We start from the raw sequence: 26,877 nt of genomic DNA on the forward strand, positions 1-26,877 counted from the left end.
ATTTTGTTTCATCTTCCCATATAAGCCTGACCAAACTTGATGCTTCAATAACAGTGTCCGTTTGTGCCTTTTTGCAAAGCTTCCGTTAACCACATGAGCATACGAATTCAGAACAGAAGTGGATTAAACATGAATTGATATACTGTTTATGTCCTAAAGTGGTCTGTTGACTGTGACAGATGGAGAAAACATACGCCTGTTTTTTCTCAGTTTTAAATTTATTAATGAAAGTTAAGAGGCATTGTATTGGCAGAGTTCTTTAAAAAGAAATAAAATAGATTAAAAGTAAATAGAGTACACGTTCAATAATAATACTTGATCTAAATAAAAATTTCAGTGCTGATAACTGCAGTTCAAATTTCTGTCATCATAAATGAGTTTTCCATATAGGAAAATGAATTGTGGACTATATGTTATACTTTGGGGAATTCTAAAAAAAGGTGCTGATACACAGTTGAGAGTTGTTAATTTTTTTTTTTTTTTTTTTTTTTTTTTTTTGCTTTAAATCATTGAAATTTTTTCCTCAAATGAGCTTACACTGGAACCCAGCACATTCAGACAATGAATTGCTGCTTTGGTTGACATAGGATGGGGCTGACTTTGGAGCCAGCATGTGGCCCAATTCACCCAGGAACTGTGAGTTCACCGAGGACTCTAGATGGAAGGATTGGTAAAACCTGACTAGACAGAAGAATCACCACTTTTTACCCAAGGTCTCAGTTATGATTAGATATTATGTTAAGACATGGCTCATGAGAGTGGGGCACAATGATTGAATTAGATTTAGAAAAACATAACCTAATTTGTACCCTTTGCCCTTCCCTCATATTCCTAAGTTAGCAGGCCTCTTGCCCTTTAACACCTGGTGAAGCCTCGGAATACACTGAAGAGAAAGGTGGGCTCATTTGTCAGGCATGATTTTTAACCCCTTATGTCCTTATTGATACTACTAAAGGTAGAATGGAGACTCCACAGTGCTTTTGAGACTACACCTTGTTCTGACGTGTGCACTGCTCACCTTTTTGTGAATCATTTTGCAGAATTTGCTGGTGACGGGGGCAGTTGATTGTAGTTTGAGGGGCTGGGACCTGCGGAACATACGGCAACCAGTATTTGAACTTCTGGGTCACACGTACGCTATTAGGAGAGTAAAAGTAAGTGTTCATCTTTCTGTGGATAGAGCATAAACAGAAACATTATCAATGAAGCGTATATAAAAGGTGTTTAGAGGTTGGGAATATTGATTCTTTTTGTGCATATTTTTGTTAGCCAATTAATGATGATAAAAAATGAAAGCTAAAATTAGTTAAAATACTTGAATAATTACTGAATAAATTGGGACAATGTAGCCAATCAGTGCTTAAGTTTAATTGCAAATGTATTTTTATTCTGTCATTTCCATTCTACTATTCCTTTTTATGTGTTTTTAACTAGGTAATTTACTTTTTGGTATTTTTGTTGAAGTTTATAGAGAGGTGGCTAATTCCTTTCTCTAACGGGGTAATACGTATGGATATTCACAAACATTTGGGGTATAGAAAATTTTCCACTCTGCAAACAGCAGAGGATGAGATAAAGATAATTTTTTTCTGCTACTCCCAAGAAATTTGCCTGGTTATAAGGTGGCTTATGTTAGTTTCCCAGCTTTTATTGGTAGGTTTTGCTAAGTTATTGCGGAAAACATCTTATTAAGTGACATCTCCCAATTTCATTTTTTGTTTTATTACATTATGGGTAAAGAAGTACTTTATTGATCTTTTAAATAATTGGGTTATTCCTATTTTAAAAATTCTAAATTTTAGTTAAATTAATATTTTAATTTTTATTGGCTGCAATCCAACATATGAGATGCAGCGCCATGTTGTTTTAATGGTACACAGGTTTTGGTAGTTGGGAAATACTTTCAGTATTTACTTCACAAAGCTTTTGAGAATGAAACTCCGTATTCTGAAAGTATTTTGTAAACTATAAAGTATATTTGAAAGTAGTTTTATTTATATATATAACCATTAAAATACTGGAGAGAAAAAAACTGAAGAAATATAATTACAGTGGGAAGCCTGTTAAAGTATGTTGATTATTTGTCTAAAAGATATTCCTCTTTAAATTTGCAGTTTTTGTACTTGTTATCCTTTTCATTAGCTGTGATGTATGAATAACATAAAAATTCTTTTAAAGATGTTTTTATTTAACATTTAAATGATTATTTGATACTTGTGCCAATAGCAATCATAATATGTATTTGTAACATTGGTAAATTATATAATTATATATTTGTACTATCACATACTTAAATCCCTTATATTTGTAGGAGTTATTTTTGGATAGGCATTATGAAATGTGTTTAATTTTTCCAGAATAGCCACCCTTTGGGAATATTTTATTCTAAATAAGTGCTAAAAAGCTTAAAGAATGATTTTTCTTTGGAGAATATAAAAGTAAATGTTTTTCCTGCAGATGATACTTAAAAGACTAGAAGATTTTTGCCTTGAATTAAGGCATGGAAGGTTTGGGAAAGCAGAATTTTAAGTGACAGTCTTGACTAAACTTTAATTTATTGTAATGCTTGTGGGAATAACCTTATGAAGCAGCAAGTTATAATGACAGCTAACTTGAGAAAGTTTTGTTTTGTTTTTGTAGTTTTCACCGAAAGTTTTGTTTTGTTTTTGTAGTTTTCACCGTTTCATGCTTCCGTTCTGGCCTCTTGCTCCTATGATTTTACTGTAAGGTACGGTGGTTTTTATAAGTTACATTGTGAAATGCTAAGTAGCATTTGTATCTTTTCAACTTTTATGAAAGATAATGTGTTTATCGTACTAGTAAAATGATCTGAGCTGGGCACATTTGAATATTTGCCACTGGGATTAATACTGTATTTTTTCTGTTTTTATAACTGCCGCATACATAAATTCTTTGCTATTTAAAGATAGCCTTGCTGCTCCATTTAAAAGCCTTTTGTCCTGATAGTTATTCCTGTAATGACACCTTTCTACACAGTAGGTTGTGTAGCCAATTTCTTTTAAATTTAGATTTTAAAAATTGTGAAATTCCATTTCTTCAGGGTTAATTATATGAATCTTAAGACTGAGATTGTTATAGTTGAAAGAATCAGTATGAGTATATGTATGTTTGTGAATGTATGTAGATGAGTGTGTATATGTGTGTGTGCACATATGCATCTATGTATGAATATATATGTGTGTGTATGTGTGTCTCTAGCCATATGTCCCAGTTCCAATTCTACACTACACAGTGTTTATTCTATTTTTTCTCCTTTTCCAAATTTGTAACTCCTAATTCCCATTATCCACAATATATGGACTTATTTGCAAACCCTAGAATGCTCAGAAAGCAGTTTCAGAATTGCAAAGCCATGGCTCTGTGAAACAGAATCTCACTAATTGGAGTGTTTTGCATCCCTAACAGTTTTAATTGGGTCTTTCTGATTTGGGAATCCTATGAAGGGACATATTAAATCCATTTCTGTCCTGTTTAAAGGGAGAAACCTAGTGACTACCTGTACTTTCTTTTCAGAATTGTCATCATGATCTTAACCCTACTGGCCATTCCCTGTTTTATCCATATACTTAAGTATCCTTGAAAACTCAGTTGGGAAATGCCTGACTTTTGTAGATGTAGATTTGTCGCAGGAATATTTGTTAAGACTGGGCTTTTGAATATGAATGTATTACTCTAAAATCTTGTAGGCAACTAAACACGCTCAAAAATGATCACAATGTGAGGCTCACGGCCTTACTTTTCTCTCCATTTCTAAGAATTAGGCTTTGCTTCTTTCCTGAATCCTGAGCAAGACAGAGATTGGAAGATAGATGTTTAGTGCTTCTGGGGAGAGGAATGACTTAGGTCATGATTCTATGAACTGCTATAAGATCAAAAGTGTCACAGCTATATCTGTAAGCATTTGGAAAAAGTGAAATTATAATTAAATAATATGAGATCCTTAATGTATAGGTGGAAACGACATTTAATAGGTAGTTTTCCTATATAACTTAGAGTCCAGGTTTCTTTATATGTAAAATGGAATTAATATTGTCTGTCCTCACAAGATGATTATAAGAATTACAGAACAAGACATGCTTAAAAATACTGTGCTAATTTTAAACTGTTTCCAGCCTTTGCTTCGCTTCTCAAGACACCTCACCAACCCTATTCAGTAAAAGACCTCGTTTTTCTCTTTTTTTCAAAAAAAAAAAACACAACAAAAAACTATAGGGCTCAAGCACAAATTATCTCAGTTTCTACCGCAAGCCTGCAGATTATCTAAATCTGTACTAATCCATTCCTCTGCTACCACTGGACATGAGTGCTCTTAATCCCATATGCTCTTGTTTTTTTCAGAACTTTACTCCTTGAAATCACCCCTTCTCCCTCCTACATCATTAATCTTCAATTCCCCATTGACTTCCTCCTTAGCCTGTACCTTGTTCCTTTATCCTGTATTTTCCTTTAATTCTTCTCTTATATTTCTCTTGCCTTCCCAGCCAAGCTTTTAGTGTCTCCTAAGCTTCCATTCACCAGGGCCATTTTAAGGTCTTTGGGACTATTATCCCTAGTCAAGCCTGAAGCCTGGTATTCTTTTTATTTTTCCTCTGTAAAAATGGTAATCATTTTCTCAATATGAAGTGGATTAAAAACTTAAACCAACTTCCATCAAAGGCAGTATGTAGAAGCAACATCCTCTTTTTTCCAGAAAGAGAATTTTAATTTTAACATACATTGTGGCTACTAAATTACTGTTCTACCTTCAGACTAAATGTAACTGGAGGTTAAAAGTTGTGTATTTCAATATAGGACTGTCAAAGACTTTATTATGAGAAGGTGAATAAACAGAAGAAGAAAAAATCATTTTTTTTAAATTTCAGTTTTGAATATAGGTACTATATCTTGTAATTCTCAAAACATGCTGAGAATGCGGCTTTAACTATACTCTAATAATGTCTCGCATTATTTGTGTGTGGTGACCACTCATTGGAAATGTCAGAAAAGATATGTTTTTGGTAGATTTTCTTACCCCATGTGATATGAGTTAAATTTATCCTCTGAAGAATTTTAAATCTCATTGGATTGATGATATTTTTAGTGCCAGAACATTCATTTTAATAAAAAAAGATTTAAGACAAAAGACCACCTGTAACTTGTTTAATTTTTAGCACTGATAATTATACAGTTATTGCCTCTAGGTTGGCCGTGGCTAGTTTTTGTAACATAAACTCTTCAAATATAAGATTTCATCTATTTGCTCATTTTTATATTTTATTTAGTTTTTTAAGGCCTTAAAAATTCATTTTAAAATAGTTCCTATTGGGGCACCTGGGTGGCTCAGTTGGTTGAGTGTCTGACATCCAGATCATGATCTCACGGTGTAGGAGTTTGAGCCCCACGTCAGCACTGCGTGAACAGCTTGGAGCCTGAACTCTGCTTTGATTCTCTGTCTTCTTCTCTCTTCCTGGCCCTACCTTGTTTGCTCTCTCTCTCTCTCTCTCTCTCTCAAAAATAAATAAATATTTTAAAAATAAATAAATAAAATAATTTATATTGTAGACATTATATCCAAACTGACGATCCGATGGATATTTTAGTAACATAAAATTCAAGTTCCATACTTTTGTTTTATGTAGATATACTATCATATCTAATAGAAAGAGCTTTAAGTAGTTTACCTATATAGTAGCTCATTATTTTCACGGAGTAAATAATAAAAATCTAAAAAGTAGTATGCAACATAGCATATGAAATTATTTAGTGTGTTTAGATTAAATAAAAACTCCAGCCTTTATGAAAATACCAGAATTCCGGTTAGCTGATGGGCAATATGCTCTGTAACAGTACATGTTGGTTCTTTCTAAACTTCACTCAAGATAATAGTACTAAATCTATAATATTTTGTAGTGAATTATTCCCATTCTTCTGTGAATGTTATCACCGTAGATTTTAGCATATTATCTTCCTCTGACGTGCTGTCCATTAGGTTACTTCTTTTTCTGCTGAGCCATGTTTGCCCTGCAGTCATGCATGAGTGTGATTTGAATTCGGAGTGCTTGTTTTTGGTTTCATGCTAAGTAGATTGTTGTGTAATCCCAGTCAGAAATCAAAAGATCTGCTATGTATGACAGCCAAGCAAAAGTAAAAGCTGCTGTAATTACATTTTTTCATTAGGAAAGGCAACATTTTGTCTCTTCCAGGTGTAGCAGATCTTCTCGGATATTTAAAGAGAGAACTTTCATAAATTGATAAAAGCTAAAATGATCAAATTAGCCTTAGACGAATACTCTTCAGTTTCATGATACTTTTATAAATACTCTAACCTTCCAAACATTTTGTTGTCGATGGTCTTTGGTAGCAAGATACCAAATAACAGTGTTTCTTTTAGACTTACAGAATTTTTGGCAAGAAAAATATGAAGTGAGTTTTAATTCCAGTGTTTTCAAACTGTGCTCATCCAAGCATGTATGATGTGAAACTCACTCTGCCTGTACCAACAATGTTAATGTTTCCAACTCAACTGCTAAGCTCCTTTTTGGTTACAAAATGGTACAGCTGTACTCTGTTCTATGATTCAGGCATTTTTATAGAAGGTCTGTTATCTGACAGCCCTTGTAATAGAAGGTTCAGAATATCTTGCTGAGGAAACGATAAAAGTAAAGGCCTGCAGAGAAGTAGAAACACACTAAAGGGAGTCCTAAGCATGTCATTTGCGTTGGGGTTAGTGGGAGTAGCCGGGAGCTATGTAGTCACAGATACAGATTTGGGATAATGGAAGGTCCAAGTTGCATGGACTAATTGTGGGCTGGCACATTCCCTGATAACATAGGAGTCAGGACCACGGACTATGGAGCCCAGCTGCGTTTTACTTTCTGTATAAACTTGAGCAGACTATTTTAAAATGGCATAGCTCAAAGTCCTCTTCCTTAAAATGGAGAGGATAATCGTACCTACCATATAGGCTTGTTATGAGGATTAGATGAGTAATATACACATATGCTGGCACAGAGTAAGTGCTATGTAAGTGTTTGCTACTATGGTCAGTATTACTACTACCAGAATGGATGACGACAGAAGACCATCCCTTTGGGGTTGAGGCCCATTTCAGCTCTAGTCTCCAGGGGTGAGATAATAATTTGTATTTCATGGCAACAGAAGCAGGCAGCCTCAAACCTGGCCATTTGTTGTCCTCTGCCTCCTTGGAGTTCAGTTTCTTGGTGACAGTGTGAACCTTTTTTGTCAACGTGTTAGGCACTAGCATTTTTAGCAGTCCTTTTCTTCTTTATAAGGCCTGATAATGGTACAATTTAAATTTATTAACAGTTTGTTAATTCAACATAAAACACAGTAAGGGCTGACCAGCGGTTTCCTGATAAATGTTTAACAGCTGGCTCTCTAGGTAGGTGGGGGCAACCTGATTTGTGGTGTTGGAAATATAAGTTTAGTGGCGTAAGCCTTCCCACCGTGGCCAATATCAAGCTGCCAGAGTGATGTGACGTCTGTAAACGTAGGTCGAGGAGGTGTGCACATCCTGCTGGCTGGAACGAGCTGGCTCCAGCACTCCACTGGGGCTGATCTAGACCTAGCTGATTGCGATCTTAATGATTATTGATTTTACAAAGCTTTTATGATTGTAATATGTATGTATATGTGCATTTTCATTGAAAAGTGTCTGGAAAGGTATATACCAGATAAACTTTACTTAAGCATTCTTTACCTCCTGTCCTGTCCGTGACTTTTACCCCCTTGGAAGAACACTTTTACCCACTTATTTGTATGGAGGTGAAAGGACCTGAGGCTTAATGTGTGTGTTTTCCTAGTTACGTTGACACTTTAAATTAAACCCGCAGTAATTCTTAGTAGGGGCATATTTGGTTTTGTGGCAGTGCTGGGGGTCCCGGGTCAGTAGTGCCCTACTGAATGGATTTCAGGCAGTAGGAATGCTGAGCAGGATAGGTCCAAGAGGAGAAGAGTCTTAGGCCTCCATTTCTGCCACATCAATATCTGTTCTTATATTTAACTTCTTATTTTTGATTAGCTATGTCTAGTTTACAAAGTATGTTCACATACAGTATTTACTTTAATCCGTACAATGCTACCGTGGGTGTGTACTCCCATATCCAGAAGGCAGTTGTTCCAGGGAGGCGGGGGGAGGGGGGGTGGGCCATTATCACACGGCTGGCAAGTAATGGAGCCAAACTTGAACCAAGATCTTTTATTTCCAGATCTGGTACTTTTTATATTCCTCAATACCTGAGCACGTCTTGTAAGTCCAGGCCTTTATGTATTTCCAAATAACATAATTTTCCCCTGTTACATAAACATTATCTCCTTAGGGACTAAATTGCCAAAATACAGTATTGTTTCTTATACCTATAGCTGTTTCAGAATTGAAGTATTCGACATAATTGCGTCTTGACAGTGGTGGACACATAAAACAAGCATGGATTTAAAAACCTTTCAGAATTATGAAATATGTGTATAAAGATACACATGTAACTGTATATACAACCGAGCATACACATATGTGTACACATTTTTGTTGAAAAGTGTTTGGAAAGATCTAACCAGAATTTAAAGAAGATTACTGATAGGTGGGATTTCAGGTATCCTTACCTTAAATTTTTTTCACTTCTTTAATTGGAGTATAACTTAGGTATGTTTACAATCTTGAATCTTTCTCAACAGAAGTCTAACCTTCTCTGACCAAGGCTGACCGTGTATAAGTTATTGAACTGCCTGTGTAATGTAGAACTGTCCTGAGAAACCATGGCCCCAGAAAGTTTTACTTCATAGTTTCTTTTACTTTTTATGTTTCTCTCTGCTTCTTCACTTGCAGATGGCATGTTATTCTGCTTTTATATGTACTATTTTTAATCTCGCTTAATATAATTCACATAACTTAAAAATAGCCATTTTTCACATACACTCACTTTTCTGTGTGTGTTTTTTTTTTTCTTTATTTTGGGTTCTTGTTCCTCTCAAAAGTCAGATTCCTAAACACGTGCAGTGTTACTAGGGTAAGTACATATCAGATGTCCTTGTGTGAACTATATTACTATGTTATTGAAATATATTTAAGTCCCAAGTTACAAACAGGATCTATTCCTGGACATACAACATAGTTAAACTTATATAATTTTAAGTTTTTATTGGGAGAGATTAGACAGTCTAGGACCAAGACTTCGTAACTATTTCATTCAGAAAGAACGTTTAAGTTCAAGATACAACAGAATTGCTAACTTTTTCTAAATTATCTACTCATAGATTATAAGTTAATAAAATTCCAAATTTTCAGAAAGAAGTACTAAGTGGGAGTAGGAAATGATCTAGAACCAGCACTATGTCTCCCCATTCTTTGCTCTCTGGAGACGTATGGGAAAGCGCTATGGGTTCAAAATCCTTTATGTGGTGGGGTAAACATAGGTTCTTTTGAGTCCATTAGACTTGGTGATAGGCCATTTCCTCCATTTAGTAGCTGTGAAAAACACGAAATGATACCTGCTTTGCAGAACGTTCAGAATGTTAAATGAAACTATAAACACTCTTGGCACATAACAAGTGCTTAAAGAAATAGCAGATACCTTGAGAATTGTTATAATGAGTTTCCTATTTTAAAATGTAAGTACTGTAGGGAGAGTTAAGGTATTCATCATTCATGCCTTACCTCGCCTTACTTTAATAAGATAATTATGGTGCTTAAACCTTGGAGGAGCTCTGTGAACGGCAGTTCTCGTCACATTGTGGAGATGGGTTGGGGGAAGCACACTGTGTGAAGGTGCAGCATGAGCCAGATCAGTGCACGCTGGGCACAAATACAAAGTTGAGCACGTGTGGACCATTGTATTCAAATCCATGACCACCTGACCAGTTCTGCTTCAATTCAGCCTGTATTTTTCTCTAAATTATTATATATTTGTTTAAAAATTATTGCTTAGGGAAGCAGCATGTTGTAATAGAAAAATAGATCTGGTTTAAAATCCTGGATTTGCCATTACTAGGTATTCTTATATTTAATCTCTTATAAAGACACTTGACCTCCCATTGTTTCCTCGGTCATAAAACACATTATTATGAGATTTAAATATCAGTGTATGCAAGCCTGTTCCCATAGTCCCAAGCCCATATCAAGCACTCAATAAATTTTAGTTTCTTCTCTTTTTCATTCACATATTTATAAGCCTCAAACTTTGTACTTAGTACTGCATCACTCACTGTAAATATATGCTGTTATATTTCTGATCACAATTGTTAAAAACAAGAGCGCCTGGGTGGCTCACTCGGTTGAGCGTCAGTTCTTGATTTCAGTTCATGTCATGATCTTTTTCTTGGGATTGAGCCCCGTATCGGACACTGAGCTGAAAATGCACAGCGTGCTTGGCATTCTCTCTCTCCTTCTCTCTCTGCCCCTCCACTGCTCTCTCTCTCTAAATAAATTAAAAAAGAATTGTTAAAAAACAAGCAGAATCACAAAAAGACACTAAAGTTCTGATTTCTTCAATTTATTTTTAAAACGTTCAGCAAAAGTATTCTTTTATATGTGTATGTATAGAGAAAGATAGAAAAGTGTAAAATTTTAATAATTGGTGAGTCTAGACAAAGAATATATGAGTGTTCACTATGTTCTTTGTAATTTTTTTGTGGGTTGGTAATTTTTAAAATAAAAACATTTGAGAAAAATAAGCTGTATTTGCTCATGTAAAATAAGACACTGAAAATGTTTCTTACTAATACCTTCTCATAAATGTGATATTTAGTGATACTGTTTAATTGTGAAATAAGACAAATAGCTTTATTATGTTGCATGAGCAGGAAAATGGTCTTTAATCATATTGTAGTAAACTTAGAATCTTAACAAAGCAGCAGATGCAGAAATGCCTTTTATCTTTGTCGCATTTACTCTCATGGGACTTGCCTTTATATAGTAAGTGTCTTAACTTTGGTGTGGTTGATGGGCTTTTTTGATCCTTATGTTTATTAGCACAGAGATTTCCACAGGCAGACACTTCTCTTTCTTCCCCTTCCCCATAAAAAAAGGTCAGCCAAAGTCAACAGATAGTATAGCTGAATATGTACTCTGCCTTGCAAACCTTTCATTTCAACTTTACCTAGTCCCCCTTACCCACAAAAAAAGGTCAGTCAAAGTAAATAGGTAAGAAACGTGGCTGAGTGGGAGCTCGTATGCAGTTTCAAATGATCATTTTACCTCATCTTTAATTTTTTTTAATGTTTATTTATTTTTGAGAGAGAGAGAGAGAGAAAGAGAGAGAGAGAGAGAGAGAGGATGTGAGCGGGGGAGGGGCAGAGAGAGAGGGAGACACAAGATCTGAAGCAGGCCCCAGGCTCCAAGCTGTCAGCACAGAACCCACAAACAGCGAGATCATGACCTGAACCAAAGTCAGATGCTTAATCTTAACTGAGCCACCCAGGTGCCCTTACCTCATCCTTTAAGAGAGTTCTTAATTCCTCTACATTTGTTTATGAAATCACAAGAAATTATGTGGCTAATGATATGACACTATTTACATCTGAGGAATGGTGATTGAATCCTTAATGTGATCAAAGAGTTGTTTAATATTCTGTGCCTGTCAGATATCTTAGATGGGTCTTTGTAACTCTATCACAGGTTTTGCTTCGTGGCAAAGGTTCACTAAACTTCACCACTGATGTTAGGAAAGCATCTTAACGTAGTTGTCTCTGGTTTACTTTTCGAGAATGAGAATATTTGCATTCATATATTTGCTCGATTCTTCTAAGGATATTTTGGTACTGAATGTATTTTGTGTTAATAAAGCATATTGCTTGTTTACAGGGTAGGTAAGATTGTCTGTTTTGTTATTTTGTCCCTAGTACCTGGGACATGTATATACTAAACTTTTAGATGTAAGTGAATTTATGTTGCATGAAAAGCTAAATTACTCTTTGCTTACTCTGGATGTAAAAGCCTACAACAATTGCATTTTGATATGGCTTTCCCTTTAATTATATTTGAGGTAGTCATTAATAAAACTGAATTTAAGGTGGAAGGTTCTGTTGGGATAAGAAAGTGATATTTTTGCAGGATAAATCTTGCAGTTCTATTGCATTTAAGTCAGCACTGACTAGATCACAAAATTTTGCTACTTAACAAATTCAGGGCCATTGTATTGGTATCCTGATTATCACTTAAATTTATAAATTGATATATTTTATTTTTCCTCCTACATTCAATTATAATATGCAATTTGATAATCTCTTTAATAAATAATGATCAATTTAATAACTCTCTTTGAGCTTCATATAACTAACGGTTAAGGTGTTTGTATGTGTGAAGCAGTAACTCCCAAGTTTGTTGATAGATTGATGTTTTTATATGTCCCAAAGGGTTTTTCCATTTGACTTGTTTAAATTAGAAAAGTCTTGTGTTGATTATTGTTTATACTGGAAAGATCTTTTGATGAAATGAAGCATAATTTTACAAGTTAAATGCCAGGTGAAAAATGAAAGTAATTTTCTGTAAAATGAAACAATATACATTAATTAGAAAGAAACATATATAAGACTTTTTGATTTTAAATATCTTGATTTATAACTGCAGAACATTTTCAGAATTATTTAGTACTAAAATGTTTCATGAAGAATCAACCCAAATCCGTGTCTAATTCATAACCTAATGCAAGCACATGAAGAGACACTTAGATCTAAAAGGAGTGAGGAATGTTAAGCCTTAGCTTTATACACTATAAGTCACTGCTTTGAACTTTAAATTGTGTTGATTAGTTCCAACAGAAAATTTGTGGAGTTTGCCAGTTCATTTGCATTATAATTTTTAAAAACTTCTGTTGTGCATTTTCAATAGGCAACTGAGTGGCTTTTGTTGTGTATGTTTACATTTTCTAATGCAGATAATGTGTTGTCTCATCTTCCGTAGCAGGAGGTCAAAGGATAATATGTGAAAATGAAAATAATCAATGAATTCTGTGAGCATGTTATTTGGAAATATAGAGCAAGTAAGTACAGAGTATCAGAAGAAACAGCTAAAAGAATGTAAAGTGGGTGCCTCTGAGGTGAAGGGTTGAGAGACTGTTCAGGAAGCTGCTGTTCTCTGTCATAAGCCTTGTAGAATTAGTGGACTCTAATCCGTGTGATTACAGTTTTTAAGAAAAAGGTAATTGGGCAGAAAGCCTCAGTGTTCCCCGCTCTGAGTTATCTGTGCACATAGTGAGCCTGTTTATTTAGATCAACTGGGTACTACTCGTCAGTAAGTAGTAGTTTATTCTGTCTCCTAAAAACTCAAGGATAAATAATTCACCCTTGAGATCTGTGCTGAATCCCCAGTCTGGATTGCAGCAACACTAAATATTCTAAAATTGAATCTTAGAGATTTGACCTAATGGAATGAACCATACAGAGAATAAACACCAATAATTACTAATCTAATTGTCTCTTATAATTCAGCAGCACCCCTTATGTTTCTGCACTATTAGGGCAAGTTATGCGTGTATGCATGGGTCAAACAGAGACTATCTGGAGCTAGCTTATATAGAAAAGGTGTGATGTTTCCCGGGATCTGGGGTCCCTCGGAGCGCCAGGGCAAGAGTGCAGCAAGGGGCAAAGGAAGGTACTGAAACTGCTTTGCTCAGGTGCCTGCTTCTCATTTCTCCTCTTTCCGCACTGAGTTTTTTTCCTCAAGCTTTCATGTCCAGTCACCAGAAAACGAACAGAATTATTTGGTCTGCTCCGTGTGTTTTTCTCTTTCCCACATTTATCCCCTGTATCCGTCCTCTGCTGACAAAGGAGTTGTTCAGTAAAGGAGATCCTTGTAAGCTGTGGAGACATCCCGCAACCCGACAGCCTGAGTGGTCTTACTCGTAAATGCTTAGCTGCAGAGATGAGGATATTAACAATTTCGTAGTGATAACAGTTTCATAGCTAGTGAAGGACCGAAGCCCAGGCAAGCAGCTGCTGTCAGTTTGGCTCTTCAGCATTTAGGTACACAGTTCTCCTGCAGCCTCATCTAGTCACACTAGGGTCTGTGCTTCTGTGAAATAACCTTTTGCCACATTTTCGTAGGTAGTTAACCTAGGTAGCCACGTTTTGGTGCCAGTTACAGTTCAGTTTAACATAGACTAATCTCACCCCCGGGATACTGATAATATTTCATGCTATATAGGGTTCTTCCCACCTCCTTTGGATAGATACTTGTTTGAAACTTTATTGCAAAATTATTGCATGGCTCTTCAGTTTGTACCAGTAAGCAGTAAACAAACCCTATGAGTTTTGTTTTTTTTCTTTTTTCTCCTCTTGTTGAGATGTGCCATTTTTCAGAAAACCATCCTGTATTCCTGCAGATTGCAACCATGAATACTTTCAGAGCAAGCTTTCCATCAGCTAATGGTTTTCTTTAATTTGTCAGAATACACTAGGCTTTGTGTTATATATAGCTCCTGGACTCAAAGGTTTTTTTGTGATCAAGTGGTATAAGTCCCTCTAAAATACTGATCTAATGAAAGATTTAATTGAAATATAATGAACTTATTTTTTTTTATTTATTTATTTATTTATTTATTTTTTTTTTAAATTTTTTTTTTTCAACGTTTTTTATTTATTTTTGGGACAGAGAGAGACAGAGCATGAACGGGGGAGGGGCAGAGAGAGAGGGAGACACAGAATCGGAAACAGGCTCCAGGCTCCGAGCCATCGGCCCAGAGCCTGACGCGGGGCTCGAACTCACGGACCGCGAGATCGTGACCTGGCTGAAGTCGGACGCTTAACCGACTGCGCCACCCAGGCGCCCCTATAATGAACTTATTTTGATAGAAAATCTCAATTCTAGAATTTTGTAATTAACCTTGAAAGTTTGTAAATATGGTTTCTGGATATTTGTGAATGAGTTGTTCTAGAAGTCACCTCTAAGGGGTGCCTGGATGGCTCAGTCAGTTAAGTGTCCAACTGCAGCTCAGGTCATGATCTCGGGGCTGGTGGGTTTGAGCCCTCCGTAGGGCTCTGTGCTGATGGCTCAGAGCCTGGAGTCTGCTTCTGATTCTGTGTCTCCCTGTCTCTCTGCCCCTCTCCTGCTTCCACTCTGTCTCTCTCTCTCTCTCTCTCTCTCTCTCTCTCAAAAATAAACATTAAAAAAAATTAAAAGTCACCTTTGAAAATTGTTCAATAATTCTTCAAAATTAATCATATTTTTCATTTAGCAGACAGTATTTTTCAGTTTTAAATTTTATGTTATTACAAGTTCAAAAAATAAACAACTCTCCAATTTAGTCATGCAAACAAATGAGCATTAGCACTCAGTAAATATTCTTTAGTTAATGAATGAAAGTTTAACTCTTTACAAGATTGTTTTGCTAGTGTACGATTTCTATGTTTTAATCCCCTTCAACAGCAATACAGACAATAAAATAATAAGCCCATGATTCCATGTGTTCTACTCAGGTTCACTTCAAAAAGATGGGAATCTGTGAGGTTACAAAAAGATCTGATGGGTTGAGTGATACAAAAGTCAGGAAGGGACAGCAAAGTAGATGAGAGATGCAGTAGGTCCATATAAAAAATATTAGGACAAAGGAAAATTTCTGAACTCTTTGCCATAGGAGTTCAGATTTATTATAGCTTGTAATTTTCTTAGGGTATTGGTTTTGAAAGTAAGCTGGCAGACTAATGGAGTCTTGGCATGGGCTTTGGCTAATGGAATTTTCTATGTAGTTTGAGGAGTATGGGGAAAGCCTGACTTGGTCTAGGTCCATTTAAACTTTCAGGGCATTAATCAGAATTACCTGAAGAGCCCCAGATCCTGTCCACCTACATTCCAGATTCCTTGGCACAGCCCAGAGAAAAAGTGAATGGCAGTATGTTTCAGTAGAAAAAATACTGGGCGTAGTGCCAGTAGAATCTGTACATTGGGACTGCCATTTATTAGCTGCGTCACAATGGTTTGCTTAATTTCTAAAGCAAATTCTTGAGCCTCACTCCATACCTTCTAAATCTGTTTTTCACAAGCACTCCAGGTGATTCTGATGCAAAGGTTAAGTTTGAGAACTGTGGGTCTAGATCAGTGATTCTCAGTTAATGGGTAATATCTGCTCTCCCCACTCCAACAGAGGTTCTCAACCTTGGCTGTGTATTACAATCATCTGGAGAATGTTTGAACCTCCCAATGCCCTTGACATACCCAATTAAATTAGAATTTCTAGAGATAGCATTCACACGAGTAGTTTTTTAAAGTTTCTCAGTTGATTTCATTTAGTGGAGGTTGAGAACCACTGCCCTGTTGGTTATTCCCTTGCCTCACCTTCTGCCTGATATCAGTGCTGTTTCTTTTTTTTTTTTTATTTTTATTTATTTATTTTGAGAGATGGGGGACAGCGTGAGTGGGGATGGCACGGAGAGAGAATCCCAAGTAGGCTCCATGCTGTCAGCGCAGAACCCAACACAGGGCTTGATCTCACGAACCATGAGATCATGACCTAAGCCAACATCAGGAGTCTGATGCTCAACTGACTGAGCCAGTGAGGCACCCCTCACTGTTGTTTCTGATGGGAATTTTTCAAATCTGTATCTGGGGAAGTGCTGTTTTAGGTGGTGATTCCCAAACCTAGTTGGTTGAGTATCACCATTTCCTGGGAAGAGATTTTTGGATTCCATACAGATCTCCTCAACTGGAATTTTCAGAAAAAATTCCCTCAGCAAAGAGGAGGAACAAGTCTCTGGTCCATCATTTGGGGACCACATCTATAGGTGATTAAAAAGTTACCTCATTTTTGAGGTTGGCCATTGTCATTTGTTTATCTTGTCCTTAATATACTCATTTAATTTATTTTTTATTCTTTAGTTCAAGAAATGTTCTTTGGGTGTCTGTGTGTCAGACACTTTTTATGTGCAAGAAGTACAAAGAAGAATAGGACACTGTCCCTGAATTCGAAGAGGTTTAGTGCCTTTGAGAGGAAAATAGATCTATAAATAAACAAATGCATTGCTATTATCAGTACAATGATAGAAGCCAGAAACATAGGAATCATTATTTTTTCTGTCCCATCAGTCATTATTGTTTTTTCTGTCCTATGAATTCTTCTGCCTGAATGCATCTGCAGTCCATTAACCCTTCACAATCACTCTTGCCACCTTAAATTCAAGCCACTATTTTCTCCTTTTGGACCCATATATGGGAACTCTCTACTTTGTTCACAATTTTTCTGCAAATTTAAAACTATTATAAAATTTAAAAGTTTACTAAGAAAATGTTTTTAAAGAATGTAAAGCCCAGTAGATAAATCTCCTTCAGTGTTTTCTTTTGTTTTTTACACTTCAGAGAAAATCCCAAATTCTTCACGTGGGCTAAAAGACCTTTGTGATCCGACTCTGCTTACCCTGTGTGACACCCTTGCCCTTTCCTTGTCCCAGCCTCATGGGCCCTCTGTGTCACACACCTTTTTGCCCCTTGCTTTCTACCTGCCTAACTCCTCAACCTTCAGATTTCAGCTCAGTGTCAGTTCTTGAGGATGTCATTTGTCCACCGTCCGGCGTTGCCTTTTGGGGCACTTGTCAGTTGCAGTTACATTTATACCTCGGTGGTCCTTTAAAAAATGTCTGTCTGTCCCATCAAACTCAGAGCTGCTGGAGTGAGGTCATATCTCTCTTGCTTTTGGTGCCCAGCACGGTACCTGGCACACACGAGGACTCATAAATTGTTGAATGGATGAGAAATTCAGTGATGAGAAAAGAAGCTTCTGTGACAAAAATATTTTGCTCATCACCCTAGAGATCATGAGACCCAAGCAGTGCAAACAGGGAATTATATTTGTTCCATTTGCTTAGAATTTTAAAAACACCACTAAAATTAATGTAACTAAAATTAATTAAAATTCAGCTTGACTAAAATTAATGTACATGTAAGGCATGGAAAAGTAGCCTAAAGCTTTACCCATCTCTTTATTTGTAGGTAGGAAAGACTCACAAAGTGTTATGGACTAACTCGTAAGTTGAGAACAGGGAAGGAAAAAGAAGAATTTTGAAAAGTATTATCAACCTTCCACTGAACTCATATGTTGGCAAAATTTCATAAGTGTTAGTATAGGGATTTCAGATTCCATTTGAGTAAAGTAAAAAATAATTTCAATTTAATTTTTGAAAGAGTTTAGATATTTTATTTAACACAGTGCTACATACTTGCTTTGTTAAAGAATTGTGGAATCAAAAGGCAAAAAGGAACTCAACCAAGACATTGTACTGTGATGAATTTTTCTCTCTCGCCATTTCCAATTTAAATGAAAAATGTTCCTACAGTTCTGTAATATTTTTAATCATTGGAGGCCTGTCCAGTAGATTTACTTCCCAAGAGAGAGCTTAAATAGTCAGTGATTTCATCAGCAAAGAGACAAAAAGGCACCAAGTAGTTTATGTGCTGGACCAAAACAAACATTACACTTAACGATAATATGCCTTATTTGACCAAGTAGTGATATATGTAGCCCGACGTCTCCAAATAAAAGGAGCCTATTTTGCTTATGCGATAGGCACATGAGGGCCCTCAGATCTATGGAAATGTACTGGACCTCTGAATCCAGAAAAGATCGCAAGGAGACACCTTGCACGCTCCCTGAGTTGCAAATGTGAGAAAATGTGGAGAAACGCTCACCTCCCTCTTACTGCTCACCCCTTCTTGGTGGAACTGGAATGGAGAAACCTAGAACAGTCCTGGAAGTGGCCACGTCAACGCATTAACAATGTTGGAGGGTGGGAATGAGGAAATGAATCGTATATTTCTTTTGTAATTCAAAAAACCATTAGCAACGGAAAAATGAATTATTATTGTGTGTAAACACATTGCTTAGCTTTTGATTTTCTCAACTTATTTAGCTTGTGCCATTTACTGTATTTAACTTGATAGTACTGATATTTTAGCTTACTGAAAATTATTTTTAAATTATAAATATTAATATTAATCTTCCTGATTGTTCTGGCTCCTGATCCCCTCGAGGTTAAGAAAGTCCAAGCCCAGGTCCTCCCTGTTCAGCAGACCCTCTCAAGGCAAAAGCTGGCTCACTTGTTGATGTGCTGCTCTGGGTTCAGTCTAGTTTTTACTGGAGTGTTCTTTACTGATGGTCTTAGTTTTTGTGGTGATGTTTGTTTTTAGTGTTACCTAGGATTTTTTTTTTCAGTGAGAATGTTGATCTAGACATCTAGGTAGCCATTCAACTGGAAATGAACCTCTCATAAGTTTTGTACCATAATTTTTGTACACTTTGTGTATTACATAATTTCTATCCGAGCTGTGAACTGGATGTAATAAACTGATAGCACTTTTATGACTTTTGCTGGACTAACACTCCCTTCACCAAATTGTATCCTTAGAGTTTTAGCTTGCATCTCATTTGATGAATTTTTTTGCAGATTGCAGGTAGATACCAGATAGTTTTTCCCAGGTTAAAGTTATGATGAGTGTGACTTTGTGGTGTGGAACTGTGTGATGCCATGACTGCCCGTCAAGCTATGTATTAGAGCAAATTCAGCTGGACTTTTTTTTTTTTTTTTTTTAGTTTTATTTATTTAAGTAATCCCTGCACCCAACATGGGGCTGAAACTCATGACCCAAACAAAGATCAAGAGTCACTCCCTCTACTGAGTGAGCCAGCCCCGTGTCCCCAGCTTCAGTTTTTGAATAGAGGTCCAGCCCTTCTGTATATGGGACTTCCCTTTTTCATACTTTCAAGCTGAAGTTGGATGGTTTCACACATGCATCCTTATTGGACATCCCCATTTTCTTAAGGCCCACCTGTCTTGCCCTCGGGGCAGCCTTTGCGTCAGCTGGTTCAAAACAACAAAAATAGTAACAAAAGCTGCATCCCAGGAATTTGTCAGGAGGGTACAAATGAATCCTTTTGCTTTTTTTTTTTATCCTTAAAAAGTTCTACTGAAGTTTGGAAACTAATTTTCATGCTTTGTCTAAAGACAAATGCCCATCCATTCTATTGAAATGAAACCTAAATCCCAAATGAAGTCAGAAAGCTAAATACTCTAGATTAAGATGACCTTCCCTTAGAATGATTCTACTAACCTGTCCTTGGGATAAGGCCATTGACTCGTGAGTAGCAGCCTGTGAAACAACGTCTCTGTGTTTCCTTAAGAGATGTTGAGGATGCTTTTCATTTTTGTTTATCAATCTCCTTGCCAGTTCAAATTCACTTCCCTGTCCTCTTCCTCTAACTCATTTTTTTTGCCATATTAAATACATATTTTTAAAACCACTTTGAATATTTTTTGGAACATAGTGGGCATATACAAAATCATTTGATTACCGTATCAAATAATGCAAATCAGTGAATAACCATGTTTTAGAAACCAAATTACATGATGACTTATTTACTCTTGCTTATATAAACATTATCAAAATCTAGAAAATTAGATTTCAGTACAATATCTATCTCTTGACCCAAAGGAACAAATATGCAAAGACAGTGGCAGCCGCTGTCATGATTTCTGAGAAGGACTGCAGCTTGTTCCCTCATTTATTTGAACAGGAAATTTTCAAAAGTAAAATCTCCTTCAATATTTTGTAGATTTCAGTAATCTGATAAATGAGCTATTTATTCATTGTCTCTCTGGTACCCACACAGTGGTTTATCCATAGCAACAATCCTTTTCAAACTTAATAAGACCAACCCTGTATTTATTAGGGAAATAATACGACCAGGTAAAACAAACTATGGCTGTTGGTTCTGTGTATTTACTCTCTTTCAAAGAGATCCGCTAAACCTTCAGTGTGTTCCAGGTTACAGATCATTAGGGAGGCTGCATTGGAGTATGACTCTATGATTCTGAATGTGACATTTTTATGGAGTGTTTAGAGTCAAATAAGAAAGATGATGAGCAAATAAAGCTTTAGAAATAAAGTACTATTCTGTGTATTGAAAATAGGGCCAAGTTCCTCTGTACAGTAGAAATCAGAGACATATTATGGTAAATATTACCACTCCCTGTCTATAGAGGATAAATAGGATACTTAATATTGGCCCAGGAGAACACATTTCAGTTTTTCTTGACTCTAGAAATTACATTGATATGGAATTTATAAGAAAGGCTGCACCTCAAAAAGAAACAGTTTCAGAATTACAGAGAACAGATTCTTCTTAAAGAATCTGAATTGCTGTTGAAATGTAAATTAAACCTAAGATCTTTTCATGTCAGTTGTTGAGAAATGAAGTAGCATTTAAAATCATAAAATGTTAGCGTTCATGTAATCCAATATCCTTATTTTACAGTCATGAATGCTTTTAGAAATTGCTACAAAAGCCTAGTGTCTCTCATCTTAAATGTCCTTGTGCAATATAAAAAAAAATGTTTTAACTAAAATTTGTTAAGCTTCTATCCTTCAAGGTATACTAATGGAAATATAATAATCTTTTACAAGGGTAGGTTGATTAATAATTTCAGTTCTTTATGTAATAGAATGGAGTACATTTTTTCTTTATTAGATTTTTTAAAGTAGATCAGTAGTGGGGCTCTGTATTTATGAATTGGTTGAAACTGTTTTGATCAAAACTCTGCTATGGTAAATGTTTGTTTTTTCTTAGATACACTTTTTGGTAGTTTTAGCACTTAAATTATTTCCTTCTGTTTATATTCACAGATTCTGGAACTTTTCAAAGCCTGATCCTCTTCTTGAAACAGTAGAACATCATACAGAGTTTACCTGTGGTTTAGATTTAAGTCTTCAGAGTCCTACTCAGGTAATGGGTGCAGTCTCTGGATTTGTTTCTACCCATACAGTTCACAAATAGCTCTATGTGTGGCCTGTGTTGCTTTTAGGAACACACTTTTGCCTTTAGGGCAGTACAAAGTACATTTACTTAATTAACCTGATCTTTTTGTTCGATAAATATGAGCGTTTGAGTAGGCCTCTCCCAATGGATAGTGTGACAAGAGAAGAATGAAATGGGGAAGGATTGTCCTCAGAGGTTGGTGGGAGTCAAGACTGTCCCACTAAGCAGTTGAGATGGTGGGTGGGTCATTTTTCTGTCGGGACTGTCACCCTCTTCTCCACATGTCAAAAGAGAGGCTTCTGGTGGGGGAACCAAGTAGAGTAGAATGGCTACTGTTTTAATTAATAAACTTTATATTTTCCCCCTTTTGTTCTCTTAAGGACTTGAGAGTCAATATTTTGGACTTTAAATATACTTCAGGGTTTTCTTATGCTGTGTCAGTTTTGGAAATTACAAACTTAGGTCAGAAACACAATAGTATTTTGAGTGATTAGGTGCTTTATAACACAGACTATGTGAAAACACCAACATATTCATGAAACAAAGTATTATGTGGAAAATGTAGAATATGACTAAGAAATTATGTTTTTATGATGAATTTTATAACTTCGACAAGAAGCAAATCCAATTTCTTATTACTGTATTCTTAAATTTAAATGGATACTTGGGTTTTTTTTAATTTTAGGAACTTAAGACATAATTCTCAGTTTAAAATATTCTCAGATAAATAAAATAATCTCATTAGACATTAGAATATTCTCATTAACATTATAATAATTATTTTTACATGACTTAATGGCATCTAAGAAGAAAAGAAACTGAAGTAGTCATGGGCAAAATAGCATTATCTTTAATGTAAATACAATGTGCTTCAAATTAACTAGTTCCTTTCCTGAGAAATACATTTTTATAGATGACTTTTAATAAAATAACCATACCTGTTTGCTGTCCCAGTTAAAACAGTTGTAATGTATGTATTGAAATGTGGCGATACCAAACAAAGGATCCTGAGTAAATACTTTCCTTTTCATATGTTTCTGTGAACCCATGCCACAGAAGTCCCAAACGGTGGCCTCCTTGACATACACAGTCACGGCAGTTCCTCCCCCAGAGTGCCAAGTGTTTTCCAAATTCTCCACACATGAACCACCTTATGAAAAGGAATTTTGGGGGCGCCTGGGTGGCGCAGTCGGTTAAGCGTCCGACTTCAGCCAGGTCACGATCTCGCGGTCCGTGAGTTCGAGCCCCGCGTCAGGCTCTGGGCTGATGGCTCGGAGCCTGGAGCCTGTTTCCGATTCTGTGTCTCCCTCTCTCTCTGCCCCTCCCCCATTCATGCTCTGTCTCTCTCTGTCCCAAAATAAATAAAAAACGTTGAAAAAAAAAATTAAAAAAAAAAAAAAAGGAACTTTGTTTTCAGAGGATATATTAACCATACTTCTTAATCATTTCATGTTTATTAATCATATTTTAAAATCACTTAAATAATAAGAGATTTATTCCATGGCCATATTTGTGTGTGTGTGTGTGTGTGTGTGTGTGTGTGTGTAGGCTGGTGACTGCCACCCATTTCTTCCAATTGAATAACCAAATTCCATTTGTGCTAAAGAAATAGTTGCTATTGAGAGCAAACAGGAATGGAGAAGCAGTCGTCTTTTAGCTCTAAATAAGCATCAGGTTCAATGCCATAATATACAGTTCGATTGTACTAGAAATTTCCACTGAGTTAATTCACAGTGGCTCAGAATCTTGGGATTAGAAGGGACCTTAAAAATAAGACCACTCCTTCTCATTCATTTATTCTTTGTACAGATATTATCATGTCAGACGTTGTAGTAGGTACTGGGGATTCAGTGAGGAATGAAAATAAACATGGGCCCTGTCTTTATAAAGCATTTAGTCCACCATTGTATCAACTACTCTCACAAATGAATGTGAATAGACAGCTGTGACAAGCCTATGAAGGAGAAGTACATTGTACCTCAAAGGTTCATAATTAGGGTAGATATTTAACTTATATAAAAAATCTGTAAGGAAGTGAGGCTCATCTTAGACCTGTTGGATGAGTAGGCGTTAACTAATGAAGAGACAGAAGGGATATCCTAAATAGGCAGAAGTAATATTATATCATAGACCCTGTGACAGGGCAGCAGGGTAGGGGGGAGCATGGCTAGTACTTGAGAATGGAAGAAATTATTTCTTCCTGATTTATGGCATATTTCTCAACATTAGAATTTAAGAAAAATATGTCTGTTTACTTGTCATATTTTTAAAAATTGAGCGTTAAGATTATCAACTAAAGTTTATGTTTCTCCCTATTCTTCAAGGTCAGCCAACTTTGCTTTATATAATTTTTGCTATATATTGTAGGTCATACAAATTAAATATTGAAAGGTTTTTATTAATAGATCTTTTATTAATGTATTTTTAATGTTTTGAAAATATTACATAACTATTTTTCTGTTTCTCTTGATTTTCTTTGACATTCATTGATTCTGTCTTTTATTCTGTCACATTTATTGAGTATCTACTACAGCTGTGCAGGACTTAATTACAGTGTAGTGTGATATGTGCTAAAACAGAGGGAGGCAAAGGATGCCTTGGGAACATATGCCTTCATTCATATTTGTCAGGTGCCTACTAAATGCTGGGTCTTGTCCTAGGCACTAAGAATAAACCAGTGAACAAAGCAGACTAGATTCCTGCTGTCGTGGAGCTTCCATATTATGGGAGAAATCAAATAATAAAGATGATTCAGAATAGGAGCAATTTGATAGAGAATGATGGGGTGCTTTTGCTTGAATGGTCTGGGGAAGACTCTCCAAGAAAAGTGAAATGTGAGCTGATAACTGAACAGTGAAATGAAGCCAGCCATCCACAAATCTAAAGCAAGAATGTTTTTCACAGGGGAAACAACTGTCAAGTCCTTGAGATGCCAATGGGTTTGTTATTATTAAGGGACAGAAAGAAGGCCATGGTGGCTGGATCCTACTGAATGAAGGGGAAAGTGATAGGAACTAAGTAGGGGCCAAATTGTGTGAGGACTTTTAGGCCACACTGTGTTTGATTTTCTTTGTTATTGCCATTAGAGATTGAAAAGCAGAAGAATTATAGAAATTGATTTGTGGGTTTTCTTTATTGAGGTATAACTGACATTTCAGATGTACAGCATAATGATTTGACATTTATACATATTGAAAAATAATCAAATCTAGTTAACACCTGTCACCACACACAGTTACAAAAAAAGTTTTTCTTGTGATGAAGACTTTTAAGGTCTCTCTTAGAAACTTTCAGGGGCGCCTGGGTGGCTCAGTCGGTTAAGTGGCCGGCTTCGGCTCAGGTCATGATCTCGCGGTCTGTGAGTTCGAGCCCCGCGTCGGTCTGTGTGCTGACAGCTCAGAGCCTGGAGCCTGTTTCAGATTCTGTGTCTCCCTCTCTCTGACCCTCCCCCGTTCATGCTCTGTCTCTCTCTGTCTCAAAAATAAATAAACGTTAAAAAAAATTTTTTTTTAAAAGAAACTTTCAAATATATAGTACAGTATTATTAACTATAGTCACCATGCTGTATATTATATACCCAGGATTTATTTATTTTATAAGTGTAAGTTTGCAACTTTTGACCCCTTTCACCCATTTCTCCTACTCCTCACTCCGTGCTTTCTGGTAACCACCAATCTGTTCTCTGTATCTATGAGCTTGCTTGTTTTGTTTTTTTGGTTTTTGAATTTTTTAAGATTCCACATATAGCAAGATCATATGGTATTTGCCTTTCTCTGTCTGATTTCTCTTAACGTTATGAGTTCAAGGTCCATCCATATTATCAAAAGTGATAAGATTTCATTCTTTTTTATAGCTTAATAGTTTTGTATATATGCTTTATTTTCTTTCTCCATTCACCCATTGACAGACATGTAGTTATTTTTATATTGTGGCTATTGTAAATAATGTTGCAATGAACATAGGGGTACCTGTATCTTTTGAAATTAGTGTTTTCATTTTCTTTTGATAAATACCAAGAAGTAAAATCACTGGAGGGGTGCCTGGGTGACTCAGTCAGTTGGGCGTCCAACTTTGGCTCGGGTCATGATCTCACAGACCGTGAGTTCAAGCCCCACATCGGGCTCTGTGCTAACAGCTCAGAGCCTGGAGCCTGCTTTGGATTCTGTGTCTCCCTCTTTCTCTGCCCCCTCCCCTGTTCATGCTCTGTCTCTCTCTGTCTCAAAAATAAATAAAAACATTAAAAAAAATTTTTTTTAAATTGCTGGATTGTATGGTAGTTCTATTTTTAATTCTTTAAGGAACTTCCATACTGTTTTCTATAGCAGTTGCCCTATGTACATTCCTACCAATAGTTTACAAGGGTTCCCTTTTCTCCACACTTATTGCCAACACTTACCATTTCTTGTCATTTTGATAATTGCCGTCTTTCTTTTTCAGAAAAATGTCTGTTCAGAGCTTCTGCCCGTTTTTTAATTGAATTATTGGTGGTTTTGCTATTGAGTTGTAGAAGTTCATTGTTTATCTTGGATATTAACCCCTTATCGCATATGATTTGCAAATACTTTCTCCCATTCTGCCTTTCATTTTGTTTAAGATTTCCTTTACTGTGCAGAAGCTTTTTAGTTAGATGTCATTCCCCTTGTTTATTTTTCCTTTTGTTGTCCTTCCTTTCAGAATCAAATCCAAATTCTTGTTGCCAAGACTGATGTCAAGGAGCTTACTGCCTATGTTTTTTTCTTGGAGTTTTATGGCTTCAAGTCTTTAATCCATGTCGAGTTAATTTTCGTATATGGGCTAAGATAGTATCAGGTTTCATTCTTTTATATGTGGCTGTCCAGTGATTTGTGTTCTAATTTTATTTTATTTTTTATTTTTTTAAATGTTTATTTAATTTTGAGAAAGAAAGCAAGTGGGGGAGGGGAAGAGGGAGAGGGAGACAGAAGATCCAAAGTGGGCTCTGTGCTGATAGCAGAGAGCCCAATATGGGGCTCAAATCCACAAACTGTAAGATCATGACCTGAGCTGAAATTGGACTCTTAACTGACTGAGCCAGCCAGGCACCCCTGATTTGTGTTTTTAGGAGATCGTTCTGTCTGCTATGGGAGAATAGACGACAGGTAAAGCTGGG

General features: G+C 36.2%; 1 protein-coding gene across 1 annotated transcript in view; it reads left to right on the forward strand.

Moving 5' to 3' along the window:
- The window catches only part of PEX7 (peroxisomal biogenesis factor 7), a 78,858-nt gene that overhangs the window by 31,189 nt on the left and 20,792 nt on the right, over nucleotides 1-26,877 (forward strand). The window contains exons 7-9 of the mRNA XM_058735402.1: nucleotides 1,041-1,154; nucleotides 2,673-2,728; nucleotides 21,617-21,716. Coding sequence (XP_058591385.1) covers nucleotides 1,041-1,154; nucleotides 2,673-2,728; nucleotides 21,617-21,716 — 270 coding nt within the window. The remainder of the gene's footprint in view (nucleotides 1-1,040; nucleotides 1,155-2,672; nucleotides 2,729-21,616; nucleotides 21,717-26,877) is intronic.

Source organism: Neofelis nebulosa, chromosome 6, assembly GCF_028018385.1.
Source record: "Neofelis nebulosa isolate mNeoNeb1 chromosome 6, mNeoNeb1.pri, whole genome shotgun sequence".
NCBI lineage: Eukaryota > Metazoa > Chordata > Mammalia > Carnivora > Felidae > Neofelis > Neofelis nebulosa.